The sequence below is a fragment of the Dipodomys spectabilis genome, unplaced genomic scaffold (genome assembly GCF_019054845.1).
Source record: "Dipodomys spectabilis isolate Male_0828 unplaced genomic scaffold, ASM1905484v1 ptg000098l, whole genome shotgun sequence".
Lineage (NCBI taxonomy): Eukaryota > Metazoa > Chordata > Mammalia > Rodentia > Heteromyidae > Dipodomys > Dipodomys spectabilis.
In genome coordinates, this window is record NW_024870775.1 from 13,733,367 (window position 1) to 13,749,101 (window position 15,735).

The 15,735-nt window shown below is 44.3% G+C and overlaps 1 protein-coding gene across 1 annotated transcript in view; it reads right to left on the bottom strand.

The window, feature by feature from the left end:
- Positions 1 to 14,879, bottom strand: part of Shc3 (SHC adaptor protein 3) — a 161,216-nt gene extending 146,337 nt beyond the window's left edge. Inside the window, exon 1 of the mRNA XM_042686878.1 lies at positions 14,394 to 14,879. Within this exon, the coding sequence (XP_042542812.1) occupies positions 14,394 to 14,879 (486 nt within the window). The remainder of the gene's footprint in view (positions 1 to 14,393) is intronic.
- Between the last annotated feature and the right edge of the window lie 856 nt (positions 14,880 to 15,735).

A 15,735-nucleotide genomic window follows, 5' to 3' on the forward strand; every position in this document is an offset into this window, starting at 1 on the left:
GGGGGGGTCTGGTCGTGGGGCCTGAACTCTGAGCCTGGGCGCTTTCCTCAGGTCTTCAGCTCAAGGCTAGCGCTCGCTCTACCACTTGAGCCACAGCACCACTTCCGGCTTTTTTCTTTTTGCTTATGTGGTGCTGAGGAATCGAACCCAGGGCCTCGGGCATGCAAGGCAAGCGCTCTACCACTGAGCCACCTTCCCAGCCCAGACATGTTTAATCCTTAAGTGTTGGGAGATTGTTGTGTTGTCTTCCTATTATTGATTTCTGGTTTAATTCTTTTTTTATTTGGTGCCAGTATTGGAACTTGATCTCAGAGCCTTTGGCTCTTGCTCAACTTGTTCTTGACTGGAATTCTACGTGAACCATGTCACCTAGTCATGGTTGTGCTGATTTATAGAGCATAGAACCTTAAGACTTTTCTGCTTAAAGTGGTTTCAAACCATGACCCTCCAGATCTCAGCCTCCTGAGTTGCTAGAATTATAGGCATAAGCCACCAGCACTGAGCTTCTCTTGCCTTTTCTTGAAAAGAGGGTGGCAGTATGTTTGATAAAGACAAACTTATCTCTCATTATACCATTTGGTATAATGGATCAAAGGCTAGAATTACTTTTCTGACAGATAGAACAAAGCTGTAAAAAAATAGAATATGTGTGTATCTCTAGATAGATAGATAGAGATACAGCTATATATATATATTTATACATATATATTTATATCTCAACAACAACCCTGGTCAAAACTATAATCCCACCATATCTCTTACTATTTGCAAATTTTCAGTCCTGAACGCAGAGAACTAAGAATCCCAGGTAGGCTGGAATCAGTTCTGTTGATGGAAGGAGAGATGTTTAGCTTGAGAAGAGAAGGCTGAGGGAAAGCATACCCTTAGCCTCCTTGAGGTTTGCCATGTGGTGAGGAAGGATTCAGTTCTACAAATGTCAACCTGATGGAGGGAGGTCATGGAGTACAGGGCACAATGGCCAGCAGTGCACTGGCCATTCCACTAGGTAAGGGTCTCTCAACTACTGAAGGAATGCAAGCAAAGCCAGGCTTACTTCCAAAGGATTCTAACCCTGGTTGGGTACATTCTCAATTGAAGAGGCTACAGCCCATGTTTGGAGTAAAAGAACAACTGATAGCTTTCATGCAATTTCTCTGACTATAGCCAGTCTGCAGAAGAAAGTCTTCACCATGCCCTGGGCAAACAGGACCCTCACCACCACCTACCAATTTCTTTCTTCCCTTGCCTGGAACACCATCTTCTCCCCCTCCCCCGATGGGGCAGTCTTTCAGGACCCAGAATAAACCCTCCTGGAAAAATTTTGTTGAGAATTCCAGTCTACCACTGATCTCTTATCTCTTAAGTAGCACCTTTTGGAACATGGATTCTTTCCCCTCTCCCTTTGTTAAAATGGAGCTGCTTTTCCTGCTCAATTGGATCACAAGTTCAACAAAATGGTGAGACAAAGGACAAAGAGTAAACCAATGCAACAGTGATACTCACAAGACAATGTGTTGGAAATGAACTTTACAATGAGAAGGGCATTGGAGGGAGGGAAATGGGGAGAAAAACAAGGGAGGGGTAACAATGTTTGGTAAGAAATGTACTCACTGCCTTACGTGTGTAACTGTGACCCCTCTGTACATCACCTTGACAATAAAATTAAAATTATTTTTTAAAAGCTCCTTAAAAAAATCACCCACACACCTTTTCCATTACATACCATATCTAAGACACAGCAAGGTGCATAATGAAGCTCCCAAAACGTACTTTCTTTTTTTCTTAATTGTAAAGGTGATGTACAGAGGGGTTATAGTTACATACGTCAGGTAATGAGTACATTTCTTTTTGAACAGTGTCACTTCTTCCCTTGTTTTTGCCTAGTTTTCCCTCCTGACTCCCCCCACAAGTTGTATAGTTCATTTTCACCAGGGTGTCTAGTGAGTATCACTGCTGCATTTGGTCACCTTTGACATCACCTTTATAGTAACAATTTAGAATATCTGTTAAAGATGAGAGAGAGCACCTGGCGCCGGTGGCTCATGCCTGTAATCCTAGCTACTCAGGAGGCTGAGATCTGAGGATCATGGTTTGAAGCCAGCCCTGACAGAAAAACCCCTGTGAGACTTTTGGGGGGGGCGGGTCTGGTCATGGGCCTGAACTCTGGGCCTGGGCACTGTCCCTCAGCTCTTCAGCTCAAGGATAGCACTCTACCACTTGAGCCACAGTGCCACTTCCGGCTTTTTTCTTTTTTGCTTATGTGGTGCTGAGGAATCGAACCCAGGGCCTCAGGCATGCAAGGCAAGTGCTCTACCACTGAGCCACCTTCCCAGCCCCCTGTGAGACTCATATCTCCAACTAATCACTCCAAAACTGGAAGTGGAGCTGTGGCTCAAAGTGGTAGAGCACTACCTTGAGTAAAAAGAGCTCAGGGACAGTACCCAGGCACTGGATTCAAATCTCACAACCAGAAAAAAAAAAAAAAGATGGGAGAGAATGATGGAAGGAAGTAACATGACAAAGAGGCAGCATGCTTTAATAAACTGATTGATTGAATGGAAGCCCCTTTCTACAACTCCTTAACAATAATTTAATTGATAAAATACTTGTTTAGCTACTCATTTCCTCTTTACTTTTCATAAATCTGTGTGCTTCAACAAGAGGTAAGTGTACCCACAAACATTAGGAGTTTGGTTTTCCATTTGGAAATAACCTGGCTCTGCAGAACTTTTACTTACTGAAACCCTCCTGCAGTTAATTTTAAAGAGGAAGGGTAGAGAGATAGTAGAAGTCCTTCCTCAGCACAAAGCAGACCTTGATAAGGTTAAGACACCTGAGGTGCTTCATGCAGAGGTTAATACGATGCCACTAGAAAAAAGTTATGTGACTCTAAGGTCACTGGACAGTCTGTGGGACATATCATTCCCCAGAACCAGTCAGAGACTCCAAGCAGCCTGCACAAATTCTGCTGGTGTTCTTCAGCCATTCTAACCAGGTGCCCTTCCTGGCCCATACCTCAGTTAAAAAAAAAAAAAGGAGAGCTGAAGATACAGCTCAAGTGGTTGAACATCAGCTAACCTCAAGGCCCTGAGGAGGAGGAGGAAGAGGGGGAAGAGGAAGAGGAAGAAGAGAAGGAGGAAGAGGAAGAGGAGGAGGAGGAGAAGAAGAGAGGAGGAGGACGACAAGGGTGCGAGAAGAGAAGAGAGGAGAGGAGAAGAGAGGAGAGGAGGAAGAGGAGCAGGAGCAGGAGCAGGAGGAGGAGGAAGAGGAGGAGAAGGAGCATCCAGGTATCAGTGGCTGAAGCCTGTAATCATAGCTATTCAGGAGTCTGAAGTCTTAGGATCATAGTTTAAAACCAGCCAGTCAGCCCACTGTGCACAGCAAGTCTTCCAGGGGCAATGGGCTATAATGCAACTCCCAGGAGCCAGCATGCTCCACTGCTCAAGGACATGGTGAAACCTGCATATGACACTGCTCAAGACCATGGTAAGGATGCAGAACCTCTACAGGAGGGGGCCTTTGCTTGGATGGGCTAACCAGGCTCTCTTCTGCTCTGACTGGGAGTATTGGGAGAAGGGGACACAGGAAAAGAGTCAAGGTTTCCTAAACTCAATAGAGGCAAAGCTGAAAGTGTTTAGATTTGTAATAAGGAATTTGGATTGAATTTTGTAAGCAAAGGAAAAAAATAGAGCTTTTATTTTAATTAGGAGGTGACAGATGAATTTTAGAAAGATAAATGATTCAGTACATTGGCAGAAAAAAATATATTTATCTTAACTAAATGTGAAGAGGGAGCACTAGATAACATTCAAGACTGATTCCAGATATATATATATATGTACATACATATGTATGTATATATACGTATGTATATATGTATATATACATGTATGTATAATATCAAATGTCTTCCTTTATGGTAAAATACAGATGGAGTTACTTTGTAGTCAGGAGCAAAAAAATAACCTTGGCTGGGTCTTGCGGCACATGTCTGTAATCTTACTATAAGGTAAATTAGGCCAAAGGATGGAAGATTTGAGGCCAACCTGGTCCACATAGAAAATTGTCCTGAGCTACAGGACAGGTCTTTATATTTAAAAAAAGAAAGAAAGAGAGAGAAAGAGAGAGAGAGAGAAAGAGAGAAAGAAAGAAAGAAGACAATAAAGAGAAAAACAAAAATAAAAATGCCAACAAAACAAAACAGAAAAGCAACATTCACCAATATACTCAACCATTATAAACACCAATGGCCCACATCTGTAACCTTAACTACTCAGGAAGCTGAGATCCAAAGGATTGAGATTCAAAGCCACATAGGCAGAAAAGTCCTTGAGATTCCATCTCAAGAAAGAAAGAAAAAAAACACCAAAATATAGGACTGGAGTCATGGCTCAACTACTACAGCACAAGGTGAGCTCAAAGCTCCAAGTTCAAACTTGAGTGCCTTTAAAACAATCTGTTTTTAAATGATCATGATTATTGTTCTCAAAGCCCTATTCGAGGCAGTAAGAAATATCAAAACTTATTGCATAGATAGGTAAAAAATATTCACCAAATTGGAGAGATGAATCTAGAAAAATGTCTGCTTTATTATTGTAAGAAATTATATACTTTCTACAAGTCTAATTGGAGAACTGTTGGAGTAAATTGTAGTCCAAATATAATTTGAGGGGCTGGGACGATGGCTCAGTGGTAGAGCGCTTGCCTTGCATGCCTGAGGCCCTGGGTTCGATTCCTCAGCACCACATAAGCAAAAAGAAAAAAGCCGGAAGTGGCGCTGTGGCTCAAGTGGTAGAGCGTTAGCCTTAAGCTGAAGAGCTGAGAGACAGCGTCCAGGCCCAGAGTTCAGGCCCCACAACTGGACCCAAAAAAACAAAACGAAACAAATATAATTTGATTACATGTGTATCAAAAAGATTAGCAATATATGGGTATTAATCCTGAAAATTCTCCATAGTAAACAAAAAGAATTCACAGAACAAAATATATAGAGAATGTTTAAGTTAAAATGGAAGAAGAGCCAGGCACTGGTGGCTCATGCCTGTAATCCTAGCTACTCAGGAGGCTGAGATCTGAAGATCATGGTTCAAAGCCAGCCCAGGCAGGAAAATCTATGAGACTCTTATCTCCAATAAACTACTCAGAAAACCAGAAGTGGCACTATGGCTCAAGTGGTAGAGTGCTAGCCTTGAGCTGAAGAGCTCAGAAACAGTGTTGAGGCCCAGAGTTCAAGCCCCATGACTGACAAAAAAAAAAGGAAGAAGACAAAAGCAAAGGAAAAAAGCAGGGAAAAGGTGTTTGTATGTATATGCATGTATTTATGTGCACAAATGCACATACAGTGAAGCAGGGACATTAGAAAGTATAAAGGCAAAAAATATATGCTTCAGACTTTGAGAGGAATACAATTAGAAGTAATTGGGAGGGTAATGAGTGAAGCTCACTTTTCATTCCATAGAGTGGAGCATTTCATGGAGATACCAGAAGTTTTCTTCTAATAAGAAGTATTTCTAGATGGGTGCTGGTGACTCATATCTGTAATTCTAGCTACTCAGGAAGCAGAGATCTGAAGATCATGGTTCAAAACCTGCCTTGGCAGGAAAGTCCATGAAACTTGGAGAATATTATTGGAGAATAAACTACCAAAAAAAAAAAAAAAAAACAGAAATAAAGTGGCTCAAATGGTAGAACGATAGCTTTGAGCACAAAAGCTCAAGGACAGTGTCCAGGCCCTGAGTTGAAGCCCCAGGACAAACAGGGGAGAAAAAAACACTCCAATGAATTGAAGAATTGATTAGTAAATTGATGGAGGAATAGTGGTAAACAGATAGATAGAGAGTGGAGGACTGATCAAAAACAATCCGGAGCTGGGTGCTGGTGACTCACACCTGTAATTGTAGCTACTCTGGAGGCTGAGATCTGAGGATCACAGTTCAAAACCAGCCTGGGTAGGAAAGCTCATGAGGCTCTTATCTCCAATTAACCACCAGAAAACTGGAAGTGGTGCTGTGGCTCAAAGTGGTTCAGAGCTAGTTTTGAGTGAAAAATCTCAGGGACAGCACCCAGGACCTGAGTTCAAGGCCTATGAACAACAACAACAAAAAAAAAAAGGAAATGTAATCATTACCTAATTTATGTAACTGTAACCCCTCTGTATATCATCTTCATAATAACAATAAAAACTTTTGGGGGGGGTCCGGTCATGGGGCCTGAACTCTGGGCCTGAGCGCTGTCCCTCAGCTCTTCAGCTCAAGGCTAGCGCTCTACCACTTGAGCCACAGAGTCACTTCTGGCTTTTTTCTTATGTGGTGCTGAGGAATCGAACCCAGGGCCTCATGCATGCAAGGCAAGCACTCTACCACTGAACCACCTTCCCAGCCCCAATAAAAACTTTTTTAAGAATTTAAAAAGGAAATTATTTTCATGCATAAAGGGAAGGTAGGAAGAAAGGCTGCTTAGGGTAGAGGAGACCTAAGGAGGATGTCAATACACTTACATAGTAAGAAAAATAAAGGTAATTAATACTTAACCCTTAGTACTTCCCGATTATTGTACCACACTGTACATTGAGAGGTTGAATCTATCATATCTATGTGATGTATGCAACTCTGAAAACTACCACTGTATACCTCCTCCCATATCCTTACATGGAAGAGTTATCCCTGGCAAACACTGAAAATTATACTACATTGACCAGGTAGCAGTTGCTAACCTATGCCACCATACCCCTATCCTGGGATCCTGCCCAAGACAGTAAACAGAGGGAGCAGGGGGGTGAGAGTGGAGACAGTGAAAGATTGGGTGTCTGTGGCTCACAAGGGGACATCACATTTCTACAGGATAGCCATCATTTTCTGAGTATTTTCTTCTCCCACCTCAGGTAATAAGTCATTCTGCAAACAAGGTTCTTATCCATTACAGGAGTTGTGACTTCCAGTGAAAAAAGTCACAGCTCCGTTATTTAGAGAGTACAGCCACCACTTCTTCATAAATAGCAGTTCTTTACAAAGTAGTTTCTACATCCCAGAGGGTAGCAATTCAGAACCCTTAGCCCTAGGAAGGAGTAGGTAGGCAGAATGTGCCAGAAGCTGCCAAGATTCCATGGGTCTTACCAATCTGGACAGCCAGAGGACAGATAAAAATGTCTTAGAGTCTAGGGGGAGGAGGAGCTTAGGACCAAAGGACTCTAGGGCCAAAGAGCACCAATGCTCCTTGCCCACCTGTCAATCAACCTTCCATGAATAGCTGTACTTCCTGAAAGAACCTCACCCCTGGCTAGTCCCACTTTCTGGGAGGACTTATTTATTGTAGTCTCTTTAGCTTAGCAAAACCAAACAGGAATATGAAGATACAAGAAGGGCACAGAACTAGTGACTCAGCCCTGTAATCCTAGCTACTCAGGGGGCTGAGTCTGAGGGTCACAGGTCAAAGACAACCTGGGAAGGAAAATCCATGAGACTTATCTCCAATAAACTGCCAAAAAGATACCCAGAAGTAGAGTTGTGGCTCAAGTGGAAGATCACTAGCCTTGAGCAAAAGAAGCTCAGGGATAGTGCTCAGGCCCTGAGTGTGAGACCCAGGACAAGCACACACACACACACACACACACACACACACACACACACACACACACACACACACACACACACACACACACACACAATTCACAAGAGCAAATCTTAAATTGAGAAAAAATTGTACATTATTACTGTTAGGATTAATTACAAATCAGGAGTAAAATACTGTTTTCAGCTTTGTGATCAGATACTATGATGCAAACATGCATTATCTCCTGGGTGTCTGTGGAGAAGCTGTCTCTTAACACCCATGATGATGACACGTGCTGCTACTGCTGCACTTGCTTCCCCTCAGCTGGTGACACTAGACGAACACTTGGGTCACCAGGTAAAAGTGGCAATTTGAGCCTTACATTCTGTGTAGCCCGATACTCTGAGAATCTTGTAAGATAGTCATCTTACAGAAAGGAAAGGCTTATTTGGGCTCACTGTTCAGAGACTTTAATCCATGGTTGCATGGCCCCACCAACCATAGGGCTGAGGTGAAGTAGCACATCATGAAGCCACTATGTGTCAGAGCAAGGCAGTTTGCCTCATGCAGCCCTGAAGTAGAGAGGTGGGAGGGGCAGGATACCAATGCTCCCTTCAAAGACACGGCCTCAATGGCCGAACTTCCTCCTATTATACTCTAATAGTATCTCTGCCTTTGGTGGATATTCTAGACTCAAACCACGTTACTTCACAGGCTGAGTTACTAGATTACCTCGTATACCCATCTTCTCCTTCTGTGCCTATCCACTGTAAACCCTAAACAAGGTTCTAAACATTTCTCTAATTGATTTCCATAGAAACTATAACAAAATCTGAGACTCTTCCAGTTGACTTTATGTTGTCATCTCTCATTCCACATCTCCATAAAATCAGAGAGTAGGAATCCTCCCCCCACACATGCTTCATAGCACAGTGGGGTGGGGTTGAGGTATTTTAAGTAAAACTTCAAAAGTTTATGATATATAGGGGTGCTGGGAAGATGGCTCAGTGGTAGAGTGCTTGCCTTGCATGCATGAGGCCCTGGGTTCCATTCCTCAGAACTGCATAAGCAGAAAAAGCCAGAAGTGGCTCTGTGGCTAAAGTGGTAGAACGCTAGCCTTGAGCTAAAGAGCTGAGGGACAGCGCCCAGGGCCCGGGGTTCAGGCCCATGACCACCAACAACAACAAAAAAAGTTTATGCATAAACTTGCAATGTATGTGTTTGTTTGAGTGGACCAAGAAAAACTTGAATATTTGGTTAAGCATTGGTCTGGGTGTGTCTGTGAGGGTGAAGCTGGTTAAGATGAATATTTGAATCCATAGGCTGAATAAACACATGGCTCTTCCCAATGCAGGTAGGCCTTGCCCAATTAATTAAAGTCTTGACTAAAACAGAAAGTTTCACTATCCCCCAAATAAGAGGGAATTCCTCATGTCAGACTGCCTTGTTGGGGGATATGAAGTTTTAGACTCAAACTGAAACACCTGTTCCAATTGCATTAGATGTGGAGAAGAAATTATCTCATTCACAATGCAGCACTTGTACCACAGCAAAGCTCTCGAGCCACAGAGATCAACCCTACCACAACTGTGCCTTGATCACCTCATTCCTCCCTCAGTGAGGATGGCAAGATCCAGAGATGTAGGCTGATGGCTCAAGGGCATAGTGAGCAAGAACCTGGTGCCCTGCCTCTCAACAGGCCAGGACTAGGCCTTGGTGCACCATCACCCAAGCAAGAGCCAAAGCCACAGATCAGCATACCCTTATAGGAGCCTGTGGCTGGACAGGCAGTATAACAGGTTTCCATGTTCCACCCTGGACTTTATTTAAAGGGTATTCTGCAGTCCTCAAAAATATGACAACTAATCAAAGGCAAAACTTGGTGGGAAGGCAGAAGTACAGAAGTCTTTTCTTTATAGGATCAAAGTTTTATTAGTAGCTGATCTTTCAGAATGATTTTGTTTTTAAACGTGAATAGAAATAGATGAGATCACTGGGTATTTTTAGCAATATGGCATTTTTCTATTTTCTAATGATAAAGAAAATAGCTCCCACCAAAAGACATCACAAATTGTCTATTGTCAGTTGTTGAGTGTGTGTGTGCATGAGTATGTAATGTGTGTAGTAGGGTGGGCTGGGGGAATGTGTACATCTATGATGTGTGTGGTGCATGTATGTATATATATACATACACACACATACACACACACATGTGGAGTGTGCTTTTAACAGTTCCCTGCTGTATCTTGCAGTTCAAAGTTGAACCTCATCAGTCTAGGACTCTTTAAAACCTAGCCTTGCCTGGTACCAGTGGCTCATGCCTGTAGTCCTAGCTACTCAGAAGGCTGAGATCTGTGTTTGAAGACAGCCCAGGCAGCAAAGTCTGTCTTACTGCCAATTAACCACCAAAATGCCAAAAGTGGAGCTGAGGCTCAACTGGTAGAGTGCCAGCCCAAGAACCAGCACTAAAATCAAAAACAAAAACAAAGAAAAACCCTAAACACCTCCTCCTCCCTCTGTAGACATGTCTGACTTTTTCCTTCTTCACATTTCCTTGAATATTGCCTTTGAAGCTGCGAAGCCACAATAGCAGCCCTAGGTGATCAGTGTTCCAAACAACTTTGACTTTAAGGCAATAGAATTTCAAAGTGGGCAATGCCATCACTGACAGCCATTTGTATTTTGGTTACCCTGTTAAGCTCAAATATAAACTGAGTTTTAAAAAGAAGTTGAACAAAAATATTCATTGTTCTTTGATGTTGGATTTCTTTTTCTTTCCTGTCTATCCAAAGCATATTTTCTTGTCTTTCTATGTTACCACAAGTTTGTTTGGTTTTTAAGTGTCTGGAATATTTAGTGAGGCCTGGATGATGTGAGGATAGACCTCGGGACTCTCTGGGTGCATATTCTGCTGCATTTGACAGAAATATGGAGGGTTTCAGGAAGGACAAATTAAACTTGCTTTGAGCTGAGCACCTGTGGCTCACGCCTGTAATCTTAGCTACTCAGGAGTCTGAGATATGAGGATTGGGGTTCAAAATCAGCATGGGCAGGAATGTCTCTGAGTCTCTTATCTCCAATGAGCCAACAGAAAACCAGAAGTGGTGCTGTGGCTCAAAATGGTAGAGCACTAGCCTTGAGCAAAAGAGCTCAGGGACAGCACCTAGGGCCCTAGTACAAGCCCATGACCAATAAAAATAAAATAAGTAAATAATAAACTTGCTTTGAGCTTTGAATTCTAGTGTTGCTCAGAAACATTTTCCATTCTTCATTAATTAATACCATAAGCTGCTGCTAAAATGATTTTCTGCTTCCTAGATGACCAATACTCTTCCCCCTTCAAACACATGCACACATTTCAGTATTCATTCTCCAGTGAGTAGATGAAATTTAAACATGTATGGATCATCATTCTTGTGTGCAATGCCCTAATATTACTTGTGATTCATCGGCATTTCTATAAGAGGAAAAACTTTCATATGATTGTTCTGTATACAAATTTTCAAGGAAGCTGGAAAACATCTAGGGCCTTTTTCAATTTAGAAAAAAAAAAAGAGTACAACTACTATAAAAGGCAACTTAAAAGATGCTGGGCCTGTGAGTTAACTAAAAGCAGGATAAGAACTGGATACTCCGTTCCCACTCCCACTTTACACCAGTATCCATTGATTTGAGCCATTGTCTTCTGCCAGTCGCTTCACAATCACCTTGGGCTCTGGGAAAGACTGGATTTACCACCAATAAGCATCTTGTAGAAAAAGACAAACTGTCCTTCAGTCAGGCAATGCCTTCTTATCATCTTGTGGCGAAAGGTGAAACTGGCCTAAAAAGAACAACTAAGATCTCAGGAATCCACCAGCCACGCAACTTGTTCCTGTTCCCTTCCAGTGGTGAAGCGGTAATGTGTTTAGAACCCCATCTGAGCAATCTTGAAACAATGGACTATCAGGCCACCTGACACCACCTCTGCCCACCTCTGAACATGCCTGTGATTTGGGATTATTTTAACTATGCAACCTTTTCATCTCCTATCCTCAATTTTCCCTATAAAACTAAGACAAATGTCTGGACCACTGAAGACAGCTGAAAGATATATTGAAGGGCTGTCTTTCCATGGCTGCCATGTAATCAATCTCCTTTATCTAGCTGTCTTTCACTATGTGGCAAACAGGGGCCAGATAAAGAGACATGGCCCTAGAGGAATGGCTCAAGTGGTAGAGCACCTGCCTATCAAACACAAGGCCTAGAGTTCAAACCCCAGGACCACCAAAAAGAAAAATACATCAAAGAGAACAGTAAGTCTTTTCACAAAGTCTAAGCCTTCAGATTTTATAATTGATATTCAGTCATATGATTACTCATTTCTATCTACCAAAAGTAAGGATTGTTAGTATTAAGCTAACCCTTGGTCCTCAGCTCCACCCAGACCAGAGCCCTTCCCTTCCCTGGAGTTCCCACCTCCTACAGTTGGCCCCTCCCTCTCTCCTTCCAGACCCACCAGAGCTCCCATCTACCTCACTTCCGACCCTCAGACCCTCCTGCTATCTGGATGGTGAAGGGTGCCATGTGCTCCCTCTTGGAGGAAATATGGCTCCTCCAATAAACCTTGTAATAACCTTTCTCCTGTGCCTGCCTGCCTCTGCGTGGTCCCCTGGGATGGATGTGTGGGATCCTTCAAGGATACCAAATGAATTACTCAAAAATCAGTAAATAACACCAAATTAAGTTTTATGCCAGTTTCATGACTTTAAAATAAGTTTGTGGTTTTAAACTTAATATGGCAGGAGTTTGCACATGTGCACCAACAGAGGGCCATGTGATCATTTGAATCAAAGGTGCACACAAGAAATGAAATTATCCTTCAGTGTCTCATTTCCTTTCTGCGTGATTGCAAACTTCTCCAGGAAAGCAGAGACCACGGCTGAGTTTATGTTCACACGATGCTGAGGGGGTGAATCAACCACAGTATAGAAGACTCATCATGCCTTCTGGACCCCTGGGTAATTGAGATCCCAGAATATATATGAACTCTGAGCACATCCAGTCTGACATGAATCTTGGAATAACAACTGCTAGTGCTAGGCTAATTCACAAAACCTTGTATGAACAGAACACTAAATCAGACAGAATAGACTTAGTATGTTTGTCATTGTTTTGCCACACCTGATCTTTAGAACTAGATGTCTGTCTTCATTTTAAAGCAAAACCAAAGCTCTGAGAACTGTCTCTCAATTTGAAAGCTACCCTCTACGATCTACAAGACATATATAAATAACTTACAGCTTTGCCAAGATCTATTTGTCTATTGTAAATGTAGGCTTTTTTTTGTTGGGGGGGAGAGAATAGCAATTGTAATACTACTACTCTGGAAGTAATTAATATACTCTATTAATAGTTAACCTCAAAGTTGTCAGGACTTTTTGTTTTGATTTTGTTTTAGCTCCTTGATAAATAATTTAAATAAGCAATACAAGAAGAATATTCATTTTTCTTTATGGTAAACTGAACTAAATGTGCATATCTTATGCTGATCCCTTTTGACAAAATACAATGATCCATATTCAGAAGCTGAGGAAGCAGGTCAAATTAAAATGCAGACTCAAGAGGGGGTGAGGCTCTATTTTTAACACCAGTGGTCACATTGTTTAGAGGTGCTTCTTAGGCAGTTAAAGATAACCCACAAAGAAATGTTACTTTGGTAATTTGATTCCAAAATTCCCAAGATACTACATTTTTCCCTGAAGATGCATTCTGCTGAATTTTTGAATTGGCTCTGCAGCTCTTATTTACAGATATAGTAGAGGTTTCTCAATGAAATTAATGCATGTGGAGTAGAGTTTGTGGCTCATATCTTTTCAATAAAAGAATCATGTCCTGAGTAAAATAAAGCCATATAGATTGTTCCCTGCTTTGTCTGGAAGTGTGTCCAGTTGTAAGGTTGTGTCTGGCTACCCAAAGCATAGGCAAAAGGAAATAAGAGCTTGGCAGATTAACTGAACTGTGGTCAGTATTTGCCCCTTAACTATCATGGTATGATTGAATAAGGGAGAAATTCTCCTAAGCACATTATGATTTTCTGATTCTTTACGGCAAGTAAAACTTTTTTCAACCCTGTGGCTCCCTGGCCCAAGCTTAGGCCCCTTGGCGCCTATTTAAATGGAAGCCTACAGATACTGGAAAAAAAAATAGTCCCGAATTTTCTTCTCTCTGCTGTAAACCAAAACCATGCCTTAAGGAATGAAAGACAACATATCAAAGATAACTTTTCTGGACCAGAAAGTACAATCTGTCTGCTTGGAAGCAAGACAGATTTGGTGTTGCCCTGCCAAGGGCTGTGGTAGAACCTGTCCACCCTACCACCAGGGAAGGCGCAGCAGCCACTCTGCGCTTCTGTCCTGGCGGAGGGGACTGCCCACAGCTTCACAAGTGTGTTTCATAAACATCAACTAGGCCAGACCTTGGGATAGGCACCCAGGGATAGGCGCCTACAGGTAAAAGAGGCACTGGTTCTGATGAAGCCAGGTGGAAAAGCATGCCAAAAGGGTGGATCCCAGGTGAAAGCAGGTCGAGTGAAGCCACTTTCCCTGTCCACCCTTCCCCCCCCCCCCCCCCCCCCCCCCCCGCCCCATGGATTCTAGAAAAGCACATTTCTAGTTGATCTGATTGCTAAGGAGTGCGCCTCTCCTGTGACTTCTGAGGCAGGGAATGTTCCCCACACCCTGGGGCTTCAGGAAAGGAGTCGATCCCCAGAGAGTCCCCCATCCCACCCCCCACCCCCCACCCCCCAGGATCCTCTGCCAAGTCGGCCCGCCCGCCTCGCCTCCCCCCTCCCTCCCTGTACCCACCTTGACGACATAGGTGACTCCGGGCCCCAGCACCTGGTCGCTGGAGTGTGGCACCCCCCGAGGGGGCCTGGGCAGTGGCTCGTCGCCCGGCCGGCCCTTCCGGCCGGTGCTCATGCTGACAGCCGGGGCGCGGGGGGCCGGGGGCGCGCTGCTGTCCCGGGCGGCCAGGCTGGGCGCGCTGCAGCTCCCCGAGAGCCGCGCTCCCGCCCGCTCCCGGCCGGCCGACGACAGGCCGCGGAGGCCCGAGCTGGAGAGTTTCAGGTGGGACACCTTGTGAAGCAGGTGGCCCAGGCTGCCGGGCCCATCGTCGGACGCCTTTCGCAGCCCCTCGCCGGACACCAGGTAGGGGGTCGCCGCCCGGGTGGTGCGCTCGGCGGAGACCTTGCTGCCACGGCCACCACCGCTTACCGACAAGCTGTGGAGAAGGTCATCGACCGATGTCACCGAGTCATTCCTGAAGCGGTTGTACTTGGTGCGTGGAAGCATGCCCCTCTATGGGCTCGCCGCATCCGCCCCGGCGCTGCTGCTGCTGCTGCTGCCGCCGGCCCCGGCGCGGGCTGCCGCGCATAGCAGATGAGCCTCGGTTCCCCCCCCCCCCTCCCCTCCCTCCACGGGACAAGGAGCAGGGAGGTCCTAGGACAGTCTTCCAGAGGAGGGGAGGGGGGGGAGCGCAGGAGTGAAGAGGACCGAGCCCTCCAACCATCAAAAGCCAGCAGAGCCACAGCCGCGCAGCCCCCGCCCGGGAGACCGCCGCTCGGGGTTGGATGTGTGGTTTGCCAAAGTCATAGTTGCCTCGGATGGAGAGCGCCCAGCTCTCACGGAAAATGCATGACTCACTGTGAGAGGAGACCCTTCTCAACAAAGGCTCGGTGAGCACTGCGTATCACTTCCTGTATCAAGAAAGAGGAGGAAAAAGAGGGGGGGGGGGGGGGAAGAAATCTGACATCCACTCGTTGACAGCAACTGGAACCAATCGTTTCTCAAATGCCTTTTTTTTCCCCCCTACCTTCCCAGATATTTTCTTTCCAACCTTTTTTTATTTCACCCCCCCCCCCCATCTCTCCCCTACCCTCGATCCAGTATCTGTGCCAAAGGGTAAATCCAGTTCCTTCCAATGATCAGATGAACTTTTTGCAAACCAATTATTCCGTGGTAGGGTTGTTTTTTTTTCCTTTTCTGTTCTCTCCTCAGCTCATCCGTGTGAGCCCTAAAGCAGACAGGGAAGCATTAAAATGTGACGAAGCCTTTTTCCCCCCACTTCTGAAGAAGTCTTCAGTGGATCCTGATGAATTCTTATTCGGAAAGCAGCAAGATTTTAAAATAAAAACTGAAAAAAAAGCAA